The sequence below is a fragment of the Camelus ferus genome, chromosome 1 (assembly GCF_009834535.1).
Source record: "Camelus ferus isolate YT-003-E chromosome 1, BCGSAC_Cfer_1.0, whole genome shotgun sequence".
NCBI classification, from domain to species: domain Eukaryota; kingdom Metazoa; phylum Chordata; class Mammalia; order Artiodactyla; family Camelidae; genus Camelus; species Camelus ferus.
In genome coordinates this window covers 82048894-82074630 of record NC_045696.1, presented here as the reverse complement: position 1 = coordinate 82074630, position 25737 = coordinate 82048894, and the positions used below count along the sequence as shown (strand labels likewise).

General features: G+C 34.8%; 1 protein-coding gene across 10 annotated transcripts in view; it reads right to left on the bottom strand.

Annotated features, from left to right (window-relative positions):
* PHC3 (polyhomeotic homolog 3) overlaps positions 1-25737 on the bottom strand; it is a 72875-nt gene that overhangs the window by 36690 nt on the left and 10448 nt on the right. For 7 of the 10 annotated variants that reach the window (XM_032484456.1, XM_032484471.1, XM_032484485.1 and 4 more), the window contains 3 exons: positions 13407-13565; positions 11208-11306; positions 5005-5251 (listed from right to left, as the gene is read on the bottom strand). In XM_032484456.1, the coding sequence (XP_032340347.1) occupies positions 5005-5251; positions 11208-11306; positions 13407-13565 (505 nt within the window). The remainder of the gene's footprint in view (positions 1-5004; positions 5252-11207; positions 11307-13406; positions 13566-25737) is intronic. The other 3 variants (XM_032484478.1, XM_032484502.1, XM_032484493.1) reach the window with 2 other exon arrangements.

The window sequence follows — 25737 nt, the reverse complement described above, 5'->3', positions numbered from 1 at the left end:
TACACATAAAGATAACTTCAAAATCATAAAACAAAGGTCCCATCCTTTCTAATTCATGTCTAAAAAATCTTCCAACTAACAGTAAAAGTAATTACTTATAAAGCTTCCCAAATAAGTTTCCAAATTTGAACCAAGATAAACAGTTGGTATTATTTGACCCAGAAGAGAAAATGTTTTGTATAAAAGTTAATTCAGTTAAGCAAAATACATGTGTGAATCCTACAGCACGGTTAAATAATCACAGTAACTACAAAATGAAATTTCAATGGCCATTCCAAATCTAGGAGAGCACTAGTTTCGTTTGCAGAGAGAATGAGGCAATCAGAAGTCCATGCTGTCTAAATAAAGGATCTTGTTTTACTTGGCCTCCCACCCCTGCCCCACCACATTCCCCCGCCCACAAAACCCTACAGTAATCTCTAAGTGATAGTATCAGTTTTCTCCATAGGGGAGCCACTCAATAGGAAAAAATAAATATAAGAATTAGCAAAATCAGTAACAAGCAGTTTCGCCATCATTATGCCTCTTCTACATACTGCATATGATTACACAGAGGGAATGCTGGAGAAATCCTAAGTAAGAATGGAAACTGGGTTCACTAGAAGATAAACTGGAAAGATTGCTTAATATTCATATCATGTAACAATTACCACATTTAAAACAGATCTCAGGACAGGCCAATTTTTTTCCTTAATCTCAAAAAATTAAGATAAAGACTGTAACGCCTTGTATCTATTTTTATATTCAACTACATTTGTGACAAAGACCTTATCAAAACTTCTAACAACTCTTTTTTAACCTTTTTGTGTTTGGTTGGTTATTATTTAGAATTCCAGAGATACTTTAAGGAAATTAGCATCTGATTAAATAACATCTTAAGAAAGTGGCATTTAAAGGTTCAAATATCCACCAAAAAAAAGGAAATCGGACCTAAAATTTCAGCTAACAAAATAATTTTCATATAACTAGACTAGCACTTTAAACTAAAAGTGAAAATTTTACATCAGCACGTTATAAATGTGTTGATAAAGACTCTATATTACAGAGTATTCAATAAAATCTTGCATTTCTATAGAGTACCTTTCCACCAAGGGGCTAAGCTTAAGATGCCTTCACATCTCTCTCCTTTGCACTCACAAAATGCCTATGGAGTAGGTAGTATTATTCCCCTTCTACAGATAAGGAAATAGAGGTTTTGCAAGCATAACAGCAAAGGCCCACTTTAATTCAATCTTTAAGTTATAATTAAAATTCAACCATATTCTTGAAGTACACTGGAGATTATATTCACGGGAATAAAAAGACTTTCTGTGCTGCAGCAAGTAAGCAATCTTTGCTTACATTCTAGAGCTGGTAATCCAATAAAGTAAGTCTATCCTTTCACCTAAATAAAATTTTTGTTGAGAAATTAAAATGAATCTATCTGTTTTATATTAGTCCAGAAGTCCCACTGACAAGCACATACACTACAGAATAATTGTGAGGACATCTGAAACAATACTCCTGTATAAGAAAAGCCCTAGTGCTTTGGAGAATCATATGATGTCAGTTAATTTCTCTGATTTTAACAAACATTTCATTGTCAGGGTGGCCTTTTAACTGGAGAATTAATGATTGGCATCATCTCTCGTATATGTAGTAGTTTTTATTTAATTATTGTCAATAATTAAATATATTATTGTAAATAATTATATTATTTCATTGTAGTAGTTACTACAACCCTATGAGGTAGACAGGATACTATACTAATCCAGTATATTTCAGGTGAAGAAACTTAAAGAGTATTTAAGTGACTTGTCTGAAATCACCTGGTTATTGAGAGGTAGTGCTAGGTGTAAAAGAACACATAACCCTAGCCACCTCTGGGTTCCTATTGAGGTCTGAACGTTTATGTCCCCAGATTCATATGTTGAAGCCCTAACCCTTAATGTGACTATATTTGCTAATGGGGCCTCCATGGAAGTAATTAAGGTAAACCGAGGTCAGAAGGGTGAGGCCTTGACCCAGCAGGATTAGTGACCTTATGAGAAGAGACACCAAAGAGCTCACTATCCTCTCTTCTCCTTGCATTCAGATGTAAGACCATGTAAGGACACAGCAAGAAGGCAGCCATCTGCAAGCCAGGAAGAGAGAGCTCTCACCAAAAATCAAATACTGTCAGTTCTTGATCCTGGGCTTTCCATCCTCCAGAACTGTGAGAAAATGTAGTTTTTGTTGTCAAAGCTACTCAGAATATGGCATTTTTTATGGCAGCCTAAGCAGACTAATCAGCTTCTCACTCTATATTGAGTTAACGTCTGCAAAAAATGGTACATGCTTTTTCAATGAGATTAATTTCATAAAAGCTCTAAAAACTGCTATAAGAAAACTCGAGCTCTAATGTAATTCATAACTTCCAGACATTTGGTTAACGTCTGGCTTTATTTTAAATATTAAAAACAGAATTATTAAATACCATGTGAGAATTCCACCAAGAAGAAATGATGAAGAAAACCAAAATGATTTTAGCACCTTAGAAATACACCTAAGGAAATAATAATCATGTCCATTATAATAATTATTAGACTGTACTACATTAGAACACAAGTAGATATTTTTTTTTAGTTTGAAAGTAACCTGTAGAAGCAAGCATTTTTATAATCAAAGAAAAGACCAAATTACCAATTCAAGAATCTCAAAAAAAAAATATCTTAACTTTAGGCTAACTTCCCACCAACAAGAGAAGAAAAACTCCTTGTTTTCTGGAAAAATATAACTGCTGCCCTGCCAGAAGATATAAATTGCTTTGACTAACTTCAGTGTAAGACCTGAATGAATTTAAAAGTTCAGTAATTGCAAAGGTTTATGTGGCTTAGGGTATTCCATTTGGTTTTGTTTCTAATCAACACCACCACAGAAAACTGGAGTTTGGTTAATACACATTAAGATCTGAATCCAGAATTCCAATTGTCCTGAGACTCTGCTGGTTTTCTCCTTCATACCTACATAAAATAGTGGCCATCAGAGGAAGGCAACTTTAAGGATATTATCACACTATCAATAAAAGAGGGAAGAGTAAGTGTCAATTTAGGACCCAATATTGAGAGTTCAGGGGGACTCAAAGTCTAAAAGTAGATCTCCTTGCTTGAATAACCCTGAAAGAGTTCCTACCTTTTCTCTTTGGAAGGAAATCTACCTATCCGCCATCATAATTTGTTAAAACTATAGAAATCACTAGAAATTGTCCCCTGAGCAGTCATTCCAAGAACAGTGGGTCACTGCTCCTCCACAGTGACTCCTCCTATCAACACTGACCAGAGGCTGGTTTGAGGCTAAGAATGCTCTGGACAATACAGTACAAAAATCCTGTTAACAAGCCATACAGCTAGCAGGACCTGGCACACAAATATTTATAAAAAAGCATTCACATCTAACCATATTCTGAATTAATTTATTAATTTGTAACAAAGCTTACACTTAGCTAAGATTCAGATTTAAGAATTCTAAGCAGTGATAATCAGTACAAATGGAAAAAAATTGTGCTATAACTTCCAAAATTCAAATGGAAAAAAATCAACTATTAATCCAACAAATACTTACTGTCTACCTATTATAGATGTAAGTACACATAAGGCACAACTTGGTGTTGTCAAGATAAAAGGGTGAAAAAGTGAGTATGAAAAAGAATTAAAAGATTTAATCAATGTAAAGTCCCTGACATGTAAGTGCTACATACTACTATCCTACCCTCAAAGAGTTTAGTTACTGCCTAGTAGAAAAGCTATGATCAGTAAGTATATAAATAATTATAAAAGAAACAATACCATAAAGAAGCATAAAAATGCTAACACAAGTGTTGGGCGATACAGAGAATGTTGGCAATATTAGCAGAGAGGAAATATGAAAAGAGAAACAGGTTTAGATCGAGAATAAACAAACTTCAGTAGTGTAAAATGAATCTTTAAAAAGTAATACATAATTATATAAGGATAGAAAGAAGATGCTTACCTGATGAGGTTGGAACAAAGGAAGTTTGTTTTTTTTTAATGTAACATGTGAGGTATCTAGCTCATTACACGACACACACACACACACTCTCAATAAACAGTAGTTATACTGATATAAAAATGTATGTAGATATATTAAAAAACAGGAGTGGTCTAAGCATGCTTGAGAAGCAAAGAAAAGGATCCAACATGAGGGAAACAAAAGATGCTATTAACAACTATGAAAGAAGGTCAAGATGCTACAGTAACTATGAGAGAACATCAGGAGCCAGGAAAAAAGATGCAGTCAGTGACATAAGGAAACAGTGCTAACTTTAAAGAAGAAAGCAGGTAATTCCTTATTTTTTTTAGAAGTGAAGGAAGCTCAACACTGAGAAATTCTGAGATGAACAGAAGAGATGGTAAGGAAACTCATTCTGCACAGCCCCAGTATTTTCAGCATGAGACCCCTAGGAAGCAAGATTATTTGTAAATGGCAGAGGGATTCAAAGGTTGATGAGAATGAGAACAACTTAGCTGATTCCCTGACAGCGTCCTCTCAGAAATGAAATCAAAGGTGGAAAAAAAGCAACATGGTAAGGAAAATAAGCATAATCCTTACTTTTGGAAAGTGATAAATTCGTCCCACTAATAACAACGTTAAAGAAAAATATACACTTGCTTTTTAAAAAAACTTTTAATTCTGTTCCACTAAAGCATATTAAATAAACCACAGGCAAAAAAATTTTTAAAGCTACAAGGTTTTATCAATATAACAGGAAACCAGCACATAATGAAGATGTTAATTAAATGTCAACTGACCAAAAAAATCTATTTTACTATCACAATTTGTTTTCGCTAGTAGGCTCTTTTGTCTTTTTTCAAGCTACAATATTAAATGTTCTTATTTTTAATTTATAAAATTCATTTTTTAAGTGTTTTAAAAGTATTCCTGTTCAAGTAATGGACATCTTTTGTTTTGCTCTGCCTGCTAAGAAAATGAGTAATACAACTATTTTCAACAAAACCTTTATCCCACCTGGTGCTATTAACTGGTGAATACTTGACGTCCGGGTGACAGCTGTGCTTCGTGATTCCAGACTTGGACTTTCTCCTTTCTTATTACTTTCTGGAGAAGGATCTCGTTGGCTGATTTTAGAACTGGTCACTGTTGTTTTGTTATGACAAATTGTCAATGACTGAGTTTGACTAGTGCTTTTTGGTGGACCATTCTGTGAGCTAGATAATACACCCAACTTCTGGCTGCGTAATGTTAAATTCTGAACCTAAGAACCACATAAAAAAAATAAGGATGAAATAGATGCCATTAATTGATGTAGTAATCACTACCATTATAACAACAATGACAACACATTTATATTATGCTCTTCATACATAAAGGTCTAAGCACTTGAAACAACCAATTAATCCTGAAGGAAAGGAGAGTTATTATTTTAAGTAATCATACCTTAAACACTGTGGCAATTTTTTTAAAAAGACGTTAAGGGAAAGAGAATCATTAAGAAGTAAATGAAAACAGAATATACATATAAAAACAAATAAACTATGAATATGAGGAAATTACTCTGCAACATACTGCACTTTGAAGTTACCAGGTCAGAGAAAGCTAAGAAGGAGAAAGAGGAAGAGCATCCCAGGCAAAGGGGAAAACCTGAGCAAAGCCACAGAGGCGGGAGAGCCCAGGGTGTGGAGGGAAGAAAGAGCACTTCCCGCACCTTCACTGAGTTCTCCATGCCAGGACTGTGAAACATTTTTAGGTTACAAGTACCTCATGAACTTGTGAGAAATTACTACACACAATTAGGAGAGTGTGGATACAATATTGCTGCCTTAATAACGACGAGATAGATTTTTTTTTAAAAGTTACCAGCTCTACAGATATTGTAAGGGAACACTAATCTCCTGAGTAAGAAAACTAATTCACGAAATCACCTACCCCACTGTGATAATTAAGAAAAGCATTTCCCATTAACTAACTTTAAAAAGTTAATGAGATTTTGTTGTGGTGGTTATGAAACATTTGCGTTTGAGAACTAGGTCTGAACTAAAAAACTGTGCACGGCCTTGGAAACGGTTCACGTGATGGCTCCTGTCCACATCAGGGCTATTCTAAATACACTGTCAGTCTGGATGGTGGAAAGGATCATCCCAATTACTCTCACCTGAGGTTTATAACATTTTCAAAAATGCCTCTCCAGTAGCTGCCTAACCTTTAGCCTCTCTGGAATGAATGCACCAAATACATTTATGCTAGCACTGGCCTTGGGAGGGAAACTGAAGTAAAAGAGATTCTAAAGTGACAAGTATATTGCTACTTTATGAATGTTCTTCAGTTCCATGTGTGTTCTGTCTCTACAATCGTATCATTAACTGATGCTCTATACTTTCTCTTAAGTGCCAATGGAGTGTTCAGCCAACAGCAGATGCTAAACAAATGTTTACTTCAGGGCAGTGGAGGTTTTAATCAGTTCTATTCTAAGCTACTGAAAGAATTTTCTAAGTGAAGCCATATGGAGCATCTTCTCTGATTTTTGTCAAATATTTCATGGCAGTATAAATGGACTAACTACTGCTGTATTATTGAGATTTAATGCAAAAATAAAATATGCTAAAATCTAGATTTCTCAGCTTGCCACTCAAAGCCTTCCATACCCAAGGCCCAAACTGCAACAAGCTCCCTTTTCCACTACTCTAGTCCACAATCCTCATATTCTAGCCAGACTGTCCTGCTCACCCTTTTCCAAACATGCCTGCGCTTCTTTCATTTAGAGCCCTTGCTCCAATTCCTCTTGCCTAAAATGCCATACCTTCTTCAACACTGTCTCCTAAGCCCAACACATTGCTCAAGACCAGTAAAAATTCTATTCTCCTGAAGAAACCTCCCCAAAGCCCCTGGTTAGAAATAATTTCTCCTCCACTCTATGCTTTTCCCACAGAACTTGGATCATACTAACCTATACCACTGACAAACCTCTAGTTTGTTTTAGAATTACTACTGTCTGCGCTTGTGGAATACTGGGACTCTAGCTGGCAGGCCCTCATCTCTGACATTCATGTCTGTACTCCCTGCAGTTCTGGTGGCAGACATAACAGAAACCACACAAGACTGAGGTGTTCTCCTATATCTGATTCTGAAATATGTGTTACATGGCTTTTGTTGCTGCTGTTAAGTATTTCATTCTATTCACAGTTTTTCAGGCTAACATTAAAGTCTGTTCACGTTTAACCAAAAAATCTCAACAAATGTCTAGCAGAGGCATATTATCATCTCACAGAAAGCATGAGAAAAACAGCATAATTTGTTTTTAATGGAAGTACTGAGGATGGAACCAGGACCTCCTGCATGCTAGGCATGCATTCTTCCACTGAGCTATACCCACCCCCACCTAAAAAAAAACAGTATAAAATTTAACATCTCCCAAAAATAATGTATAAAGTGGACCACATAATAATGATAAGCAAAGGCTGAATTATAATCTGAGTAACTTAAAAATTTTCCTTCAAAGCATATTCACAGCAAATGAAGATTTGACACAATGAACCCTTAAACCTGCAGCAGTCCATTTCTCCAGAATAATATAGTTTTTTCTAATTTTCCTTTTGTTTTCTGGAATTCTGAAAGAAAATGTATGTGTGTATATTATACACTACATATTATATGAATAGATACATTTTAGAATATGACTTTACTATATATGGTCATCTTGGCTTCAATATTTATAATAAATTTCAAGCATGTAAACTATACTCCTAAAGTATATATACACAGTTAATTTACCTGTTAATAGAAACAACACAGGTTCAGATTTCCTTGACAGAGCTTCACTTTTGAAAAGAATCTATCTTTTCTAAGATAAAGAACATTATCACATTCAATGTCCAACCTTAATTTCATCTGAACTTTTCCTATGATCAATTTGTGGAAACATTCTGGCTTTTGTAAAAGTCTAGATTTCACATGAAATTTTTTTTTAATTTCATTTTTATGTACCAAATAATCTCACATCAATTATTTAATTTGTATGTAACAAATCATGTGTGAATTATCGTAGCATCCCTTGTTTGCAGATGAGAAAATTACGAGTTAATGTCACATTGCTGGTGGTAGAACTCAATTTCTAGCTTTTAAATCTAAAAGGTTGTTTTCTCCTCAATTCTAAAGGCATTCCCCAGATACCCTTGGTAAGATTTCATACTTTTCTACAACATACTTTTAGTCTTAGGATATCTTCCTGAAAGTTAGATTTTTTGTTTTTTCATGGTAGGAAGAAGAGATGAAGCATTTAAAATAGTAAATAAGGGTAAGATATTCCAAATTTCTCTTTTTTGACAATATGTTATAAACTTTAACAGTAAGGAAAAATCAACAGTTATATTGACTTTTGTCAGTTAAAGAGTATTAAAATAAAACTTCAACTTGTTATTTCTCAATTACAAACAAATTGTTTTGAAAACTTTAAGTATCTATTTAAAAGTTAACAAAGCGGAGCACAGATTTTTCAAAACTAAAGCCTTGAACTCAAAGAAAGTTACCACTGGAATATTCAAAGTATTAGCATGACCCACCACTGCCAGCCTCAGTCAAGGCCATTTCTAAAGCACAGCAAGAAAAACCATTAATACAGAAGTTCCTAAAGATCAATCCATCCTTCTAGTTCCTCAAAGTCTATCCTTGAATAAAGTCAGATCATCACAGAGCCACATACCTGTACACATCAAACTGGACCCCAAAGAGCACTTCTACAAATTACTTTGACTATGCTCACATTAAAGATGCTATTAAAGACAATGTAAGATGTTTTCTCCATGAAAGCCCACAAGACAGACTGTGCTCTAGAGAGCTTATTATTTGTATTTTCCTAATAACTGGTTTATTTTACCTTGGAAACTGCAAATCCTTTAAATGGTTGCGTTTCTCTCTTGACTATTAGCTACTGAAAGCTTAAGAACCAAATTCGTGACTCATCTTTAGACAGTGCATAACAAAAACAGTAATTAGTGGCATGTCATATCTTATGTGCCAGGCACTATGCTAAATGCTTTATGATCACCATCTCATTTATTCCTTATAACAACTCTGAGCTAGTACTTGCAGTTTACTTGTAAACCAATTAAAATCTTAGTTGGAACAAAGTAAAAAATAAATAAAAAATAAAATTTAAAATATTCTGGAAGTTGATAATTGTCTAGCTCTATTAGGTTTTATTAAAAAAATAACAAAAAAACAAAAAAACCAAGAGGATCATTACATTAACAAATTCGTTCCATAAAGAGATATAAAAGTTGAGAGCTGAAAAAATCTTAAAGTTAACAAAAACCAAAGGTCTCATTTTGTAAATATGGAAACCAAAATCCAAAGTTAAGGAACTGTTATATGATATATGAAAACTGGTATTTATTATTAAATAAAATAATAAAGGTGTTCCATGAAAAGTACCAAAGAATATTGTTGCTATCTTATTTTTTTGTTTTTGCCAGATGACTAAGATTATTAAATTAAAAATATGAAGCCAAGGGTGACCCTGACATATATCAATTTCTGCCATACGCAATCTAAAACATTAACCACAGAAAAATACCAAAAGGGTCTCAAAGTAATATTCTACTCAGCTGCTTTAATTTAAAATTTACTCAATTTAATTCATTTTTATCTGCTTTACTGAGGTGTAACTTACATACAATGAAATGAATAAGCCAGTTCAGTGAGTTTTGAAACATGTTTACACCATGTTACCACCACCCCAATCAAGATATAGAACATTTCCATCACTTATTACCCTTCCCAGTCAATCTCCCCCTCCTTCTGCCCAGGTATCACAAATCCAATTTCTTTTCACTATAGATTAGTTTGCATGTTCTGGAATTTCATATAAATGGAATCACAGAGTATGTACTCTCTGACAATTGGCTTCTTTTACTAATTGTAACGTTTCTAAGACACATCAGTTGTTTGTTCTTTTTTATTTCTGAGTAATATTCTACAATTTGTTTATCCATTCACCAGCTAAAGGACACTGGTTATTTCCAGCTTGGGGCTATTCTGAACAAGCATTCATTTACATGTCTTTATGTAGATACATGTTTTCAAATCTCTCAGGGTAAACAAGTGGAACTGCTGGGTCACATGTTAAGCATGTTTAACCTTACAGGAAAATTGTTTTTCAAAGTGGTTGTACTATTTTATACACTTTCCCCAGCAATGTATTATGGTATGGTTGCTCCACACTCTTGCCAACATGTGGAATTTTCATTATCCTTCATTTCAGCCATTCTAAGTGTGTAGTGATACTCTTTGTGGTTTTGACTTTCATTTCTGTAAAGATTAATGATGTTGAGCATTTCTTCGTGTGCTTATTGGCCTTTTGTATATCTTTTTTCTGTGAAGTGTTCAAGTCTTTTGCCCATTTTTAATTAAACTGTTCATGATCTTATTAGTGAGTTGTAAACCTACTTTGTATACTCTGGATACAAGCCCTTTGTCAGAAATATGTGTTGTGAACATTTTCTCTCAGTCTGTGGCCTGCCTCTTTGTTTTCATAGCAATGTCTTTTGAAGAACAGTTTTTAATTTTGAAAAAGTCCAAGTTATCATTATTTTCTTTTATGGCTAATGCTTTTTGTGTCCTATCTGAGAAAGCTTTGCCAATCCCAGAGTTATAAAGCTATTCTCTGTTTTCTGCTAGAGGTTTTATAGTTTGGGTCCATATCTTTAGGTCTACATTCAACTTCTAGTTTATTCTTGTGAATGGTGGATAGAGAAAGTTAAGGTTCCTTTTTTCCATTATACCAAACAAAGTACAAACAAAAACTTGGGTAATGTTCTACTCAATTTTTAAAATTTGAAATCTACCCAATTCATTTTTAAACTTAAAATCCATCTTGACTTGGTTATTACATAACTGCCTGCAAAGGAATGTGAAGAATAATACATCCTACATAATAAAAGAAATAAATCTGCTTTATAGTAAAACTAAACATCATGTCATACCAAAAATGTGTTAACTTTCACTAATGTCAAATAACCTAAATATCCGTATTTAATGGTATTTCAATTTCTACAGAACCATAAAACTTTCTTAAAGTTCTCACGGTATTAAATTTTAATCTGTATTGTGTGACAAAGAGCACTGAAACCATCAGCAACTTAAACACAAATGTAGGTTTATCTTTAACCTCCAGGTCCAGACCGTAAGTACTACAGTATGAAGCTAGACAAGCTCACCTGAGTAGCTGCAGACTGACAGGAAGATGACGATGACGACGAGACAACAGGAATGTCAGACTGTACAGCAGCCACAGTGGTAGCGGGTGTGAAAATCAGCTGTACAGACAGAAAAACCAAAAAAATACCCTAAGACAAAAGAACATGTCCCACACAAAATGTATAGCAGGCAAGAGAGACTGAAATTTGTGACAGAAAGACAATGCAGTTTAGGACTGTCTCCTAAGCAAAAGGTTCTACATGACAGAGAAGTTTCTGATAATAGAGAACTCAAAAAAAAAAAAAATCATAAACATTTCTGAAACAGCTCGTGATTCTGATGAGTAGAAAAATAAATCAGTGCTCAAAAAAAAAATGTATTTTGGTAATATGAAATCTTCATACCAAAGTTTGCCCCAAATAAGCTATTAAACTCTTCCCAGCTTAAAACTACTGTGGAAGGATTCATAAAATGGACATTATAATGGGCAACCATAGTCACTACTCTTGAATGCAAATTAAATTTCAGTGAGAAACATGAAAAGAAACAGCAAAAAGTTTTTTCAGTCCTCTCTACCCCAAAGGATAACAATGCCGCATACTACGCTATAGTATTTCATTCAGCTACACAGAATCCATAGCACAAACCTAGGTCTACCTCTTGATTTTAAAACTATTTCTAAAGAAATATTCATTGTAAATGTAAATGCCACAACATGTCAAAATTCAAAACAAAACAGCCTGCAAAAAAGTTTCACAACAAAGAAAGAAAGAAAGAAAGGTAGGTAAGACAAGACATACTTATCACCACCTCTTTTCAAATGTCTTTTCCAATACTGAAACAGAATGCCATTAATTTAAAAGATAATACAATCCACTCAGATTATCCAATCCAATTTAGTAAATTTAAGAGTTGTTTCAAAGAATGTGTAAATGTTCTATTTCAGTATTCCATCAAGATTATTCAGTTCCTCAAAAACCATTTCTGTTTAAATTAAAATTACCAATTAAGGGATCTTTTGAACTTCAGTTCTTTGTATACTAAATTTAAGTGAATTAAAAAACGAAGTATAACTTTCACAAGAAGGTAATTTCCAGTACAAACAGCTGAAAGCACTAAACCTAAAAAGATGTTCTATTTTGCTTGAATCATGTGAAATTACCACATTTAGAGGTGACAAATGGTCAAATAGCAACCATTTCAAATGGTTCAGCCAATTTTTGAAGCACATTATTAATCAAATAAGATCTAATGGGGGAAAAAAATCAGAAATATGATAATGTCTACTGAATAATCTGTAAATAAAAGGCAGACCGTATCATTGTTTCCTGTTAGTATTATGATGGGCAATTTTCTTTCCAATTTTAATGGAGAACTGGGGATCCAGATATATACTCAGTTTATTGAACAAAAAAGAATATAAATAAATAAATATAAATATAAATATAAATATAAATATAATATATATATGTATATGTATATGTATCAGGGAAAAAGCACTTCTCTAGCTACCTGCAAAGACATCAAATAAAGTAAATGTCAACCAATTTCTACATTCCTTAAAGAAGTCTAGCAGGGAAATTAGGTAATCAATGGGTACTCAAATATAGAATAGCCAAACTAACATTCCTGTATTAACAAAAGATCAAAGTGAGCACAAGAACATAAATCACTTTGCAGAATTTAAGATGGAAATAGCCAAAGCTGAGGCTCATCTGGTGAATTATCAGGAACTCCAAGCCAGATTTCTGCAGAACCCACAATATAAATTCTAATTTACGCTTAACAATCAAGTTTTTAACATTTCTAACCATTTCACAAATCTAAGACATCAAAGATATACAGTGATTTCAGGATCACTGTAAGTACCAATTTTAACTGTAAGATGCCACCAATTATAAAATGCATCTCAGGTTCAGATGTGTTAAAATAGGAAAACAGGTTTGAAATCAATGAAATTTGATATTAAAAAATACTCACTCCTATGTTACAGAATCTATTAGTTTCCCAATGTTGCTAATTACTGTTTGATATACCAAGAAGGTCTACTGACTAAAAGAAATTTTCATGACAAAATGTACAAGAGCTAAGCACACACAAAAAAGTTTGTTAAACATTTCTTAAAGATTAAAAATGCCTCTTACTGCATCAAATCAAGAAACATTTTGATTTCTCTTAAGTCTTCAAACACTGAGAAAATCTGGTAGCTCATATCTTACCATTTGAGCTCGGAGATACATTTGAGCTTGGCTTGCCGTTAGGGTAGGGGAGGTACTCCCTAGTAACATAGTCTGTTGGGTAATACTGCCACTGGTAGAACTGGAAGCCTGGGAACGGCTTATTAACTGTGCAGGTGTAGGAGAAGTAGAGAGGTTGATCTAAGGAAGAAAACATATCAGGTCATAGGCTTCCATTTCTTGCTTCCATGTCACTGAATTTCACCAAGCTGTACTTAGGTAATCAATGTAAGTATTATGGCTAAGGAACCTAAAAGAGAGGGCTTCATCTTTGACAGACTTCTGTCACTTCTTCGGGCAATTATTTGCACATATGCAAACAAAAGCAGTTAGTGGTTAGCAACTAGGACCATTTTTAAGGATATCCTCATTGTATTTCATAAGATTCTAGCATCTTAAAATATCATTTCCACTACCTCCCCAAAATTAGGACTCTATTATTTTAATATTCTACATAGTAACTTAAAACATTCAAATCAACCGTTTACACTATTTTGTCATTTTCTGTCACATTTTGAGGGGTTTCTGAAATGAATAAAAGTTAAAACACAAATAATTCACTCACATATATAAAAACATACATGTAACATATAATTAGTATAACATTCTCCTTCAAAAGCTCTCAGAGAAGAAGAAAGTACAACTGCTACTTGTCAAACAGATGGAAAAACCCTGAATACTGGTTACAAAATTAAATTATAAACACTAAATTTAAAACTGCTGTTAAAGAATAAACTAGTCCATGGGCCATCTCTAGGATATATAAAAGACTGGTAACTGATTGTATCTGGGAAGGCACACTGGGAGGGATAGGCAGGGAACAGGGCAAACGAAGACATGTAGTCCCTTTTCTTTCCAATTTCCTACCAAGTATTATTCATTTTAAAAATAAATAATATTTTTAACAAGAGTAATACAATCTGGTCTCAAGTCCTTTTTGTGGACGATGCAGAGAAAATTAAGAAATAGGTTATTAGACTTTTGATTCAAGCAACAACACAGACTGGACTAATACATCCATGGTTCAAATATCCTCACTGAAATGCAAGATCAACATGAAAAATTAGAATTTATAGCTGAACTCACAAAAGGGGAAAGGAGAGGGAAATTCCCAGGTGCCAGAAAGAAACTCAAAGATGTAAGCTTCAGCTGACACCAAGGCAGTTTAGGGGAATACTGGCCTTACAGAGAGAGAAGACTCAATTTTGAGCCTACTTCAGGGAAGAGCTGGAAATAAAACCCACTTTAAACCAATATACTCAAAAGGGCTCATCAATTTGTGAAAAGGGAGCTGGAAAAGCTCCACTCATAAGTCCTGAGAAGCAGCAAGAAAACCTGCCATCCGCACTGCTTCCAGTGAAGGAGAGAGGCTCCTATGAGAATCAAAATCCCAGGGCTGCACCATGTCCGGGTACAGAATCCATATTCACATTACCTGCATAGTTCCATAATCCCTCCTCAAACATTAGCATTTTTACTAGTCCAGGACATCTGTTAAACTGAATAAGTGATTGGAGGAAGCTGAATGAAGGCTATATAGAAGGACCTCTCTGTACTATTAACTCCCAAGGCTATAATTATTTAAAAATTAAAAAGTTAAAACTGCATAGTGGGTACACAAGAGTTGGTTAACTAATTCCCTAAATGTATCTTTTAAGTATTCCTTAATTTTAATAAAATACTTAAATCTGTAATTCAGTGCATAAATAGTTAATATAAAAATTATTCTGCAATCTGTCTATTATTCCTAGCATACCACTAAAATCCTATTAGCAAAAATCACCCATATCCTCTGACAAATTCAGTGGATTCTTTTTAGACCATTCTCTCTCAGTCTTCTTTACCAAGCCTTTTTTTTTATCCCACCCTCAAACTGTTCTTGATTTGTCCTTAACACTTTTCTTCTTCAATTCTTCAATTCAATTTGTCCTTCACACTTCTCTTCTTCAATTCTTCAATTGATTATCACATCTACTCTCATAGTTTCAAACAATTCATTCCTGAAGACTCTCAATCCTTGACAACAAACTCTTATTCTCCAGATTCAAATACTTACAGAACACATTTTTCTGGATATCTCTTACCAACTCAAATTCAACATGCTCAAACACCAAACTTATTATTCCTTCTTAAACCAGCCTTTCCTCAAATATCCAGTGGCATCCTCTAAAAATCCCCAAGACAGATTATCTGGGAGTCATTCTAATTCTTCCCTCTCCTACAACACACACACACACACACACAAAATCAGTTACACATCTTATTGTTTCTACACCTTTATCCTCCTCAATTTCATTTTGATTTTGAATCACTTGGTTTGAGACTCTGGGCCCACAGCACTTCCAGCTAGATTACTTTAGCAACTGCAAATTGATCTCCCTGCTTGGAATCCTGTCTCCTCCTACCTGCCAGATAATTTTCCCCTGATTTTAATTGATATTAACTACTTCAAAATCTCCTAGATAACAATCTCCCCTGACTACTTCTCTAGCATCATCTCCTTTCACTCCTTCATACGTACCCTTCACATTATCCATATGAAGCTATACGCAGTGTTATAATGTCTCAGGCCTCTATGGCCCTGGTAATGATGCTCTGGATTGGACTGAGCATCCACTACCCCTATACCCACCCCTATCCCCACTTGAGTGAACAACTCCTTCTCAAAAAATCATCTGCTAAACTTTTTCAGGCATCCCTACACCCTATAGTAGAACTGACTATTTCTTCTCCCTTTTGCCTGGTTATCTTCTGTAACTGCCATATACTTTTGGCATATACTTCCATCTCATTGTTCTAAACAATAATTTCTTTAAGGGTGTAGACCATGTGTTATTTATCATCATACATCTAATATCCGTCAGAGTGCCTTCATTCAATAAGTTTATTAAGTTAATGAATGCCGTGTAATTTTAAGGCATACTTCATAGTTTAAATATATAAGCCTATCACACACAGTGACACTATGTGTATAAGAGAGAGAGAAAAAACAATTCTGGTATAGGCCCTAACAAAGCAGAGTAAAAATGCAGAGATAGCATGGTGATGTTAGCTCAACTCTTGACATGCTATATAATAAATTATTAATAAGCTCCCCCCCTATAAAAACTGATTCTTTTCCTATACCACTCCACAAGTGGATGTTCTGGATAAAGCCTTGCTCCAAAGATTAAATCACTGAGCAGGGTAAAATTGGACCAGCTTTTCTGACTCATAGTTTGGCGTTCACAGTGCTTTCCTATACCCTGATAGCTCATTAATTTGGGTCACTCTACCGTAATAATGTCTGTTTTAATAATCACTTTTTTCAGTGATTCTTTAAAAAAAAAGGAAGAAAGAAAGTACTGTAGTATGGAAAGACCACACACTCTAAACAAAAACGTAAAAGCCTTTTTTTTATTATTATTAAATTGAAGTATAGTCAGTTTACAATGTTGTGTTAACTTCTGGTGTGCAGCATAATGTTAAAAGTCTTTTTAAAAAATGATTGGCTGATAGCTAAAATGCCTAAGAGTACTCTATAAGGAAGTAGAACATAAAGTACAAACAATGTTTTTCTTATTCTTAAAACAGAAAAAAAGGAAGTAAGAAAACTAAATAGTAACTTCCTAACCACCTGCATTTCACTTGGTCTAAGTTGTGAGATCAAAGAACAAATACTATGTTTATTTTTAAGTTCCATAGGGCAAGTATCATTTCAGGCAGTGTCTACTAATGAATGTCCAACCCATGAGGGCAAGCAGATCAGCAGCAATTTCTGCAAGAAGTCCCGTCCTTTCCACAAATGATACAGTTCTCCTCTATTTTCTGTTTCACCCTGCTGACCTGAACCAGATGACCTTAACTGTTTCCATTATCTTCTCTGTCAATCCCATCTCAACATTCTTAATTCTCTTTCATTTTAAAACCTTGGCCAATCCTGTCACCTCACATCTCAAGCCCCACATTCCATAAAGGAACTCACTCCTTGAGCCCTATTACTGGAAGCTCTCTCCCTATTGACAATAAAAGTCACAGAGAAAACCACAATCTGCCAAGAAATGTCACTTAACTCTCAACCACTCATCAGTGCCCCAAAAAAGGAAGTTATACAGGGTCTCTGGCCCAGAGTACTCCCTAGAACTAAAGCCCATTTGAGACCCACTGCTGCCATTTGAATGATCAGAATCAATCAGGTGTATCTACAGAGAGACATGGTACACAGATATTAAAAGGCTGATGTATCTCTATATTCAGTGGCATGAAAATATCTTTATAACCCACTGCTGAGTGGAAAAAACTATACAATAACATGTGGAATATAATGCAGTTATGTAATTACATATTAATATCTACATGTACTGTGTATATATATATATATATATATATATATATATATACCATATACCATACATGTGAAAAATATGTTGAGAAAAATGACTGCATTGTAATATACACAGAATAATACATATTCATAAAACTGCATCTTATTAGATTTGGTATAGATATATTTCCATATACAGACACACCTGGAAGAATAGTCACCAAAACATTAAAGGTGAATAATGCCTACCAGGGGTAAAATTTGGCAATAATTTATATTTTCTTTTTCAAAGTTTTTGTCTTTTCTCTGTAGACTTTAGAATCAGAGAGAATATGCTATTTTCCTTTTTTTCTTTAATGTTTACTTTAGTATACTGTTTTGTTATTATCAGTTTAAAGCAGCATATAAATTTTCTTGCTTCATTCAGTGGGAATTTATGTATGAGTAATTCAAATACCCAGGAGTGTAAAATATTACATGGAAATTTCAAGCAATAATATCTACCCATGAAGGACTTCCTTTTTAAGAGACTGCACATTTTTAATATGAAATGAAGTATGACTGGGACATTGCGCTGTACACCAGAAACTGACACATTGTAACTGTACTTCAATTTAAAAAAAAAACTACTTCAAACAAAAAAAAGAAAATGTCTATCCTATTTATTATAGAAAACCATTATTTCTACTTTCTGCAATACAAGCTGTAAAAACAACAGCAAAACAAGCAAAAAACCCCCTCACAATCTCCAACTGCTTTCAGATTTTGACATCCTAGAAAGAACAGAGGCAAGGCTAAAACAATCAAAATATTGGAAGTAACTGTCCAGCAGCAGAGATGGTTATACAAGATAAAGTGCAACCATACTGTGTGCAACCATGCAGTAGCTTAAGTGAGTGAGACAGAAAGCTCTGAAGACACACTCTATTAAATGTAAAAACAAAATGCAGAATACCTGACTGTGTTTACAGTGTGGGGAAAAAAATGTGTGTTAAACACATACACAGAAATTTCTTTATACTATGTATGTCCATAATGCATTGTAAAGATCTGAAGGGATATCTAGCACATTGAGGAGACAGAAGGACTGAAGGGGACTTTCACTTTTTCTGTACTACTGGCATATTTTGTAAGAATTCAGGAAAGCTCCTGATGACCACACAAACATTCAGTTTACAGTTTTATCTTAGACTGCTATTAAGTTTTGGAATACGCTTCAAACAATCATTTGAAATTATATTTTTAAAAATCCTTGAAAACAGTGAGTTTTAAAACTTAAAAGTACCTCCTAAAATCAATAACAGAGGATGAGGACATTGGTTATAAGCATGTAATTTTCTCTCAGATAAATTCATAATGAATTCATTTGATATGTCGTTGATCTAATTTAGATACTTTTAGAGAAAACTGATCATTTATAAAGTTCTTGATCTAAAAACAACCTCAATGACCCAATAAGTGTACTCTTAGGAAATTTTGTTTAAAGAAACTTACTAAATATGTAATAAAGATATATAACAGAATCATCAATGCAGGTTTACTTATAACAGCAAAACAATATGAGAAATTAAACTGCCAGCAAGAGGAAAACAGATTTAAAAAAATGAAGAATATTATATAGCCATTACAATTCATGTTTATAAAACAACAAATACTGAAAATTATAGTCTGAGCACACCCAATTGTTTCTCTCTCCTACTAAAATCCACAGAAAAGCAGTTAATATGATAATAAAAAAGACTGAGAGAAACTAACACATAAATTTAAAATGTAGCACACTCCATAAGATAGGTGACCTGTGCTCTTTTAAAAAAAAAAAGTCAAGGAGATCTTTTTATATTAAAGGAAAATAGGACTTGTGAGGCATATACTAGATATTACTATCCTGATAATAAATTTCTTAGATGTGACATGGTACTGTGGTTATGTAGGACAATCTCCTTCTTGGGCAATACACGCTAAAGCCCTTGGGACTGAAGTGTCATGATATCTTCAACTTATTTTCAAATGGTCAGGAAAACAGTGTATAAATAGAAACTTAATAACTGGTATAGATAGCTACATGAAGGGTACACAAGGGTCATTGCCTAGTCTTAGCATTTTTCCGTGGGTTTAATGTTTTTTTCAAAAACAAAAAAAACAGGGGATAAAAGAACAGTATCAAAAGAAAAAAAATAAACAAACAAAAGAAAACACATATAGCAGAGAAAGAGAGGAAGGTACCATCTGCATTTCTTTAAGATCTAAAGATGGGATCATACTGATGCAGAAACAGACAGGAAGCTGCAGTCCAGAATACAGAAAAAATAGACCAGAATGGGTTTAGGCCCAGAATTTAGAGACATAAAAGCAGAAGAAAGAAGTGGGGCCAAAAACTGAAGAACTGATTATCTGCAGGTCTGTCTAGAAAACAAGATTCACCAGCCATAACCCCACCCCTCCTGCACCTAGAACAACAGGCATAGAGACCTAGGAGAAAAAGGACACTTCGCTAAAAAAGTCAAAGAACTGCTGAGGAAAAGCTGGAACTGTAGAATGGGGACTCGTACCTTGAAGTAAAATCCTCATTATTCTGAAAACTACTCGCTCCCCAGCCTAACAGCCAGCTTCCAACCTGCATACCTTCAATTCTAAACCTGCCAAAGATATATCCTTCCCACTGTCACCCCACTGCTATACCCACATGCAAACACAGAAACTCTAATCAGCCTTTCCACTAAGGAGAGAGGTCTAACTAGGAGCACATCTATCTTCAGAGCAGTGAAAGAAATCCATGTTGATTAATTTACATAATCATGCACCTTAAATATAAGCAGAAAACCAAGCATTCTGAGAGAAAACTTTTCTAAGAGAAAAATCAGTAGCATGAAAGAAAAAAATGAAGATAGTTTCTAAGAAATATAAATTATTCAGGAAACAGAAAAAAGGTGTTTTAAAAGCTGATAAGTATCACAACGGAGATCTAAAATATTTCATCCATAACAGAAAAACAGAATACTATGGAAAAAGAATAAGGAAATGTGCTTAAAAATTGGAAATACAAAACCTGAACTGCAGTTTTCTTTTAAATGTAAAAGGAAAAGGTTTTTAAAAAAAAAAAAGACAAGGAAATATGTCACAATAGTATAACAAGATAAAGACAGAAAATGAGTAAAAAGCTAAAAATATTCTGATCTGGAAAGACCAACTTCCAACTAAAGGAGCTTCAGAAAGAGAACAGAGAAAATAAAAGGAAATTAATTTTTGTTAAAACTTTTTTAGTTTCATACACATGAACACTAAGTTTCACACTAAGAGGGTCCAACAAGTGTTCTGCACAATGACATCTAGACACAATGTCATGAAGTCCAGAAAAACTAAAGAAAACACGAAAATGTAAATGACTGAAGAGAAAAAGAAACAACTTCCCCAGAGGAATGATAATGAGACTTAAAATCAGCCTCTTTGGCAGTACCAGAATTTTGAAAACAATGGTCCTTGCTTTCAAGTTTCCTAAGAAAAATTATTTTCAATATAGAATTTATGTACAAATAATTATTTAAAAGGTCTATGAGGAGGGAATTGGGGGGCCTACAAATATTCCAAATTTATCTTCCATGTACCCTTTTCAAGCAAGTTATTAGAAGATACTCCAGTAAAACAAAACCCTTATCACAATGTCCTGTGTTTACATGTCTGTTTTCTGCATCCACTGTACTCTAAGACCTTTGTTCACTTTGGCTCCTGAGCACTTAATACCATGCCCGGCACCAAGCAAGAAAATACTGGCGCAGATTATCCTCAGAAGTGTGGGAGACTAATACAGAATCCCATTCAGCAGTGAATCCCTGAAACTAAGCTCTGCTGTTTCAGAATTACGAGCTCAGGATGAGTCCTCGTCTCTGCAAACCCTACATATTTTTTATAGCTCAGCTTAAGTCCCATATAGGAAGCCTTTCCCAACTACTCAAAGATCTCTTTTCTGTTAACTCTCAGGGCATTCATCACTTCATTATACACTGTTTGTTGTTTACTATTTGATATGTCTAGGCATAGTTCTTCAAATGCCTATTACTGTCTCTAAGGGAAGGGACTTTGACTCATGTGTACCCCCAGGGCAACTAGCATAATGTTGCCAATAGATACACCTGGTAATTGGCTGCCTGCTCATAACTAGCAACAGAAGAATCTCATCACAGAGGTCAGGACTTAGACTCTCTTCTATAATGCAATTTCAGGCAATCAGAATATCCTAAAATGATTCTCTGAATTGAAGATAATCCACTTGAAGTAATCAAGAATTAAAACTAATTCTATGCATTACATACTCTAGTTGATGATTATAATTCCTATAACTTCATCATTCAACAAATATTTATTACACACCTACTATGTGATAGGCACTATTTTCCATAATGCATATAAACTATTTAAGACACCCTGACAGAATCTTATATTAACATCTAAACAATGGTTCCCAAACTTTAAAAAAAAAAAAATAGAACCCTTTCTCCGCACGCAGTCTTATTAAGAATTCCCAGATTCAAACATCACACAACTATTCTGTCTGAAGTTTAGGGTAAGGCTCAGCACCCCATCCATCTCGGTCTGCTTGGGCTGCCAAAACAAAGTACCACAAACTGAGTAGCTGAAAAAACAGAATTTCTCACAGTTCTAGAGGCTAGGAAGTCCAAGATCAAGGTACTGTGCAATTCAGTTTCTGGCCAGAGCTCTCTGCTGGCTTGCAGATGGCCACCTTCTCACTGCGTCCTCACAACAGAGAGGGGGAGATCTCCAGAGGCTCTTCCTCTACTACGGACACCAGGTCTACTGGATCAGGGCTCCATACTTATGACCTCATTTAACCTTAATCACCTCCTTAAAGGCCCAATTTCTAATTCAGTCACATGGTGTTTAGAGCTTCAACATACGAATTTGAGAGAGATGCAATTCAGTGCATAGCACCATCTATTGAACCTTCTCCTTGAGCTAGACCCAGGGATAGCTGGATGAAAAGACTGAAAACCATCCAACTAGATAACTTAATTTTACATAAAAGAAAACTGAGGTATAACGAGGTTAAATGATTTACCCTAAGTCATGCCAGCAGTCAGTTACAGAATTAAGCCTAGAACCCAGGTCCCTCATGTCTTCCATTCTACCAAACTTTCTCACATAATATTCCACAACTGGTAGCAAAGTCATGTACACTTGTGACTTGAATTTTCAACGAGATGTGTAAGACATCACTGATCACCAGACCTCCCAAATGAACTCCTAACTCATATATCCAGTCTCTACTCAACATCTACAGGTGGGTGTCTAATATACATCATGTCTATAACTGAACTCCTGATTTTCTTTTCCAACACCTGCTTTGACAGATCCTTCCAGATGCTCAGGCCAAAATATTACAGTCATCCCTGACTCTTCACCTTCCTCACATCCTTTATTCAATCCATCAGCATAAACTGTTAGCTCTATTTTCAAAACATCCGAATTTCTATAATAAAATATTAGAGAAAAAATATTCAGAATCTGGCTAACCATTTTTCATGACATCTACAGTCAGCATCATGGTCCAAGCCTCCAATATCTCTCTTGGATTATTATAGGAACCACTTAACTGGTCTCCTTGGTTCTGTCTTTGCCCTCTAGAACTTTCTCTCAACATTGTAGCTAAGTTAAAGCCTATGTGAGGTCATGTAATGTCCCCTACTAAAATCGCTTTCCAATAGCTTCCCAATGCATGCTGAGCAAAAACCCAAGGGTTTAATAATCTCCTCATGACTGGATTACAATTACCTATGCCATCTCTAAACATACTCCCACTCTCATTCCACTCCAGCCACACTGCCCTTCCTTCTGTCCCCGGAGCATGTTTGCCTCCCTCACCCTTCTTCAAATGCCATCTTTATTAGCAATGCTTTCCCCATCACTTTAATTTAAAGGGCAAATTCCTTCATCTCATTCCACTTCCTTGCTTTATTTTTCTCTCTAGAACTTACCATCATCTGACATATTACACTATCTATCTCTAGCTCCGTAAGGACAGAGAATTTGTTGTGTTGCTGTATTCCCAGCATCCAGAAGGGTGTCTGACACATATTAAATGTTCAGTAAATACCTACTGAATAAATGAGTGAATGTGTGAATGAATAAAGTCATAAAACTAACTGAGCTTCAAAAACGCACCTTACCTGGTACCAGAGCTAGAAAGCTATCAAAAATAAGGTTTTTCCCTTTTGACAGAACAGTGCAGTAAATTAAAGTCAAAACATCTGGGATTAATGTAGATTCTAGGGCCAAAAAACAAAGAAAGGGAAAGGGAATGAGATACAAACAGCCCTTGAGTCATTTAGAGACTTATGATTGCAATTTCCAGCCACATAATCCTTTCCAGATGAAAATGCCCAGAGACTTAGAAGAGAAGATAGAAAATGACGGCACTTCACCTACACTGGAACAAACAAAATTAACCATAGGAATATCTATTTACATTTATGTGTAGAAATGTACAGTTATTAAATAGGAAAGCATCACATAAAACTTCATTAGCGCAAAAAAGGACTATTGAAAAGAAATGCCACTTTTATTCTACACTTTTGCATTATCTGTCTCTTAGACAAGAGTATATTCATATTTTATTTACACAATACAAAAACTAACACAATGAAGCTCTTCACTCTACTTCCTCAGAGATAACCACTGATTAACAGTTGGTTGTATATTACAGATTTTCTTCCTATATAATCAGACAGACATATAGATAGAACCATTTTTTTAAGTTAAATAATAGGAATTCTGTTTCCAGGAAGGTGGAATAGACATACTTTTTCCCTATTCCTGTCCCTAAGTACAACTAAAAATCCTGGATGTTACACATAAAATAAACGTAAGATCCCAAAAGGTGGTTAAAAGCAGACTCGGTAGGGACCTCAAGACCCAGTGAACAATGTGGTTATAAGCTCCCTGGGTTTTCTTTTTAAGTCTCACATAACCCAAACATGAAGCTGAGAAGTCAGTAACTTAGAAACATCAATGGGTAGAAACAAACAAACAAACAAAAAACTCCAGTGGTCTGCTCTTTCTAGCCAAGGACCAGAAAAGGGACAGCCTAACAACACAGAAAACTTTCAGATAGTAATTGCTCTACTCCAGCCAAACACCACAGAAAACACTGTGGCCTCACCCACCTCCACACTTGCAAAGACCTAGACTTCCACCCTCACCAAGCCATAATGAGGCACCCCAATCCCACAAATCCTTCCAACCAATTAGTGTCAAAGAAGGCCACGTAGAGAGCCAGGACTTTCATCCCAGTCAGGCAGTAACAGACCAGCACCAACAACCCACCCCGTTCCTGTAGTATCAGTGGAGACCACGTGGGGTGCAGTAACACTGCACTCCTATCCCTCCCAGCCACAGAAATATCAGTGGGGAGCCATAACGCACTCCAACTTGGCAATTAGAAGGAGCACTCCCTTGGGTACCAATGGAAAACAAATGTGGAACCTGGACTTCTACCCCCATATGGCAGTAAGGAGGTGGCACACACTCCTTTTCAGAAGCCAGTCAAAACAGAATGGTTAAATAAGACCCACAGTCATATAACATAATACTGAAAATGTCCAGGTTTCAATCAAAAAAATCACTCATTTGTACCAAGAACCAAAAGACCTCAAGCTGAATGAAAAAGACAATAAATAGATGCCAACACCAAGATGAAAGAAATATTATAATTATCCGACAAAAGATCTTAAAGCAGTCATCATAAAAATGTTTTGAACAAGCAATTATGAGCCCACTCAAAACAAATGAAAAAATAAACTCTCAGCAAAAGACAAAGAACCAAATGGGAATTTCAGAACCGAAAAATAGAATAACCTAAATAAATAAGTTAAATGAGATGAGACTATACTTTCTTGCTTTTTTTCACTTAATATCTAATGAAAATCTAAGTCTCTTTATGTACATATACAGCATTTAGCAGCTATAGTATCCCACTGTATGAATTAACTATAATTTACT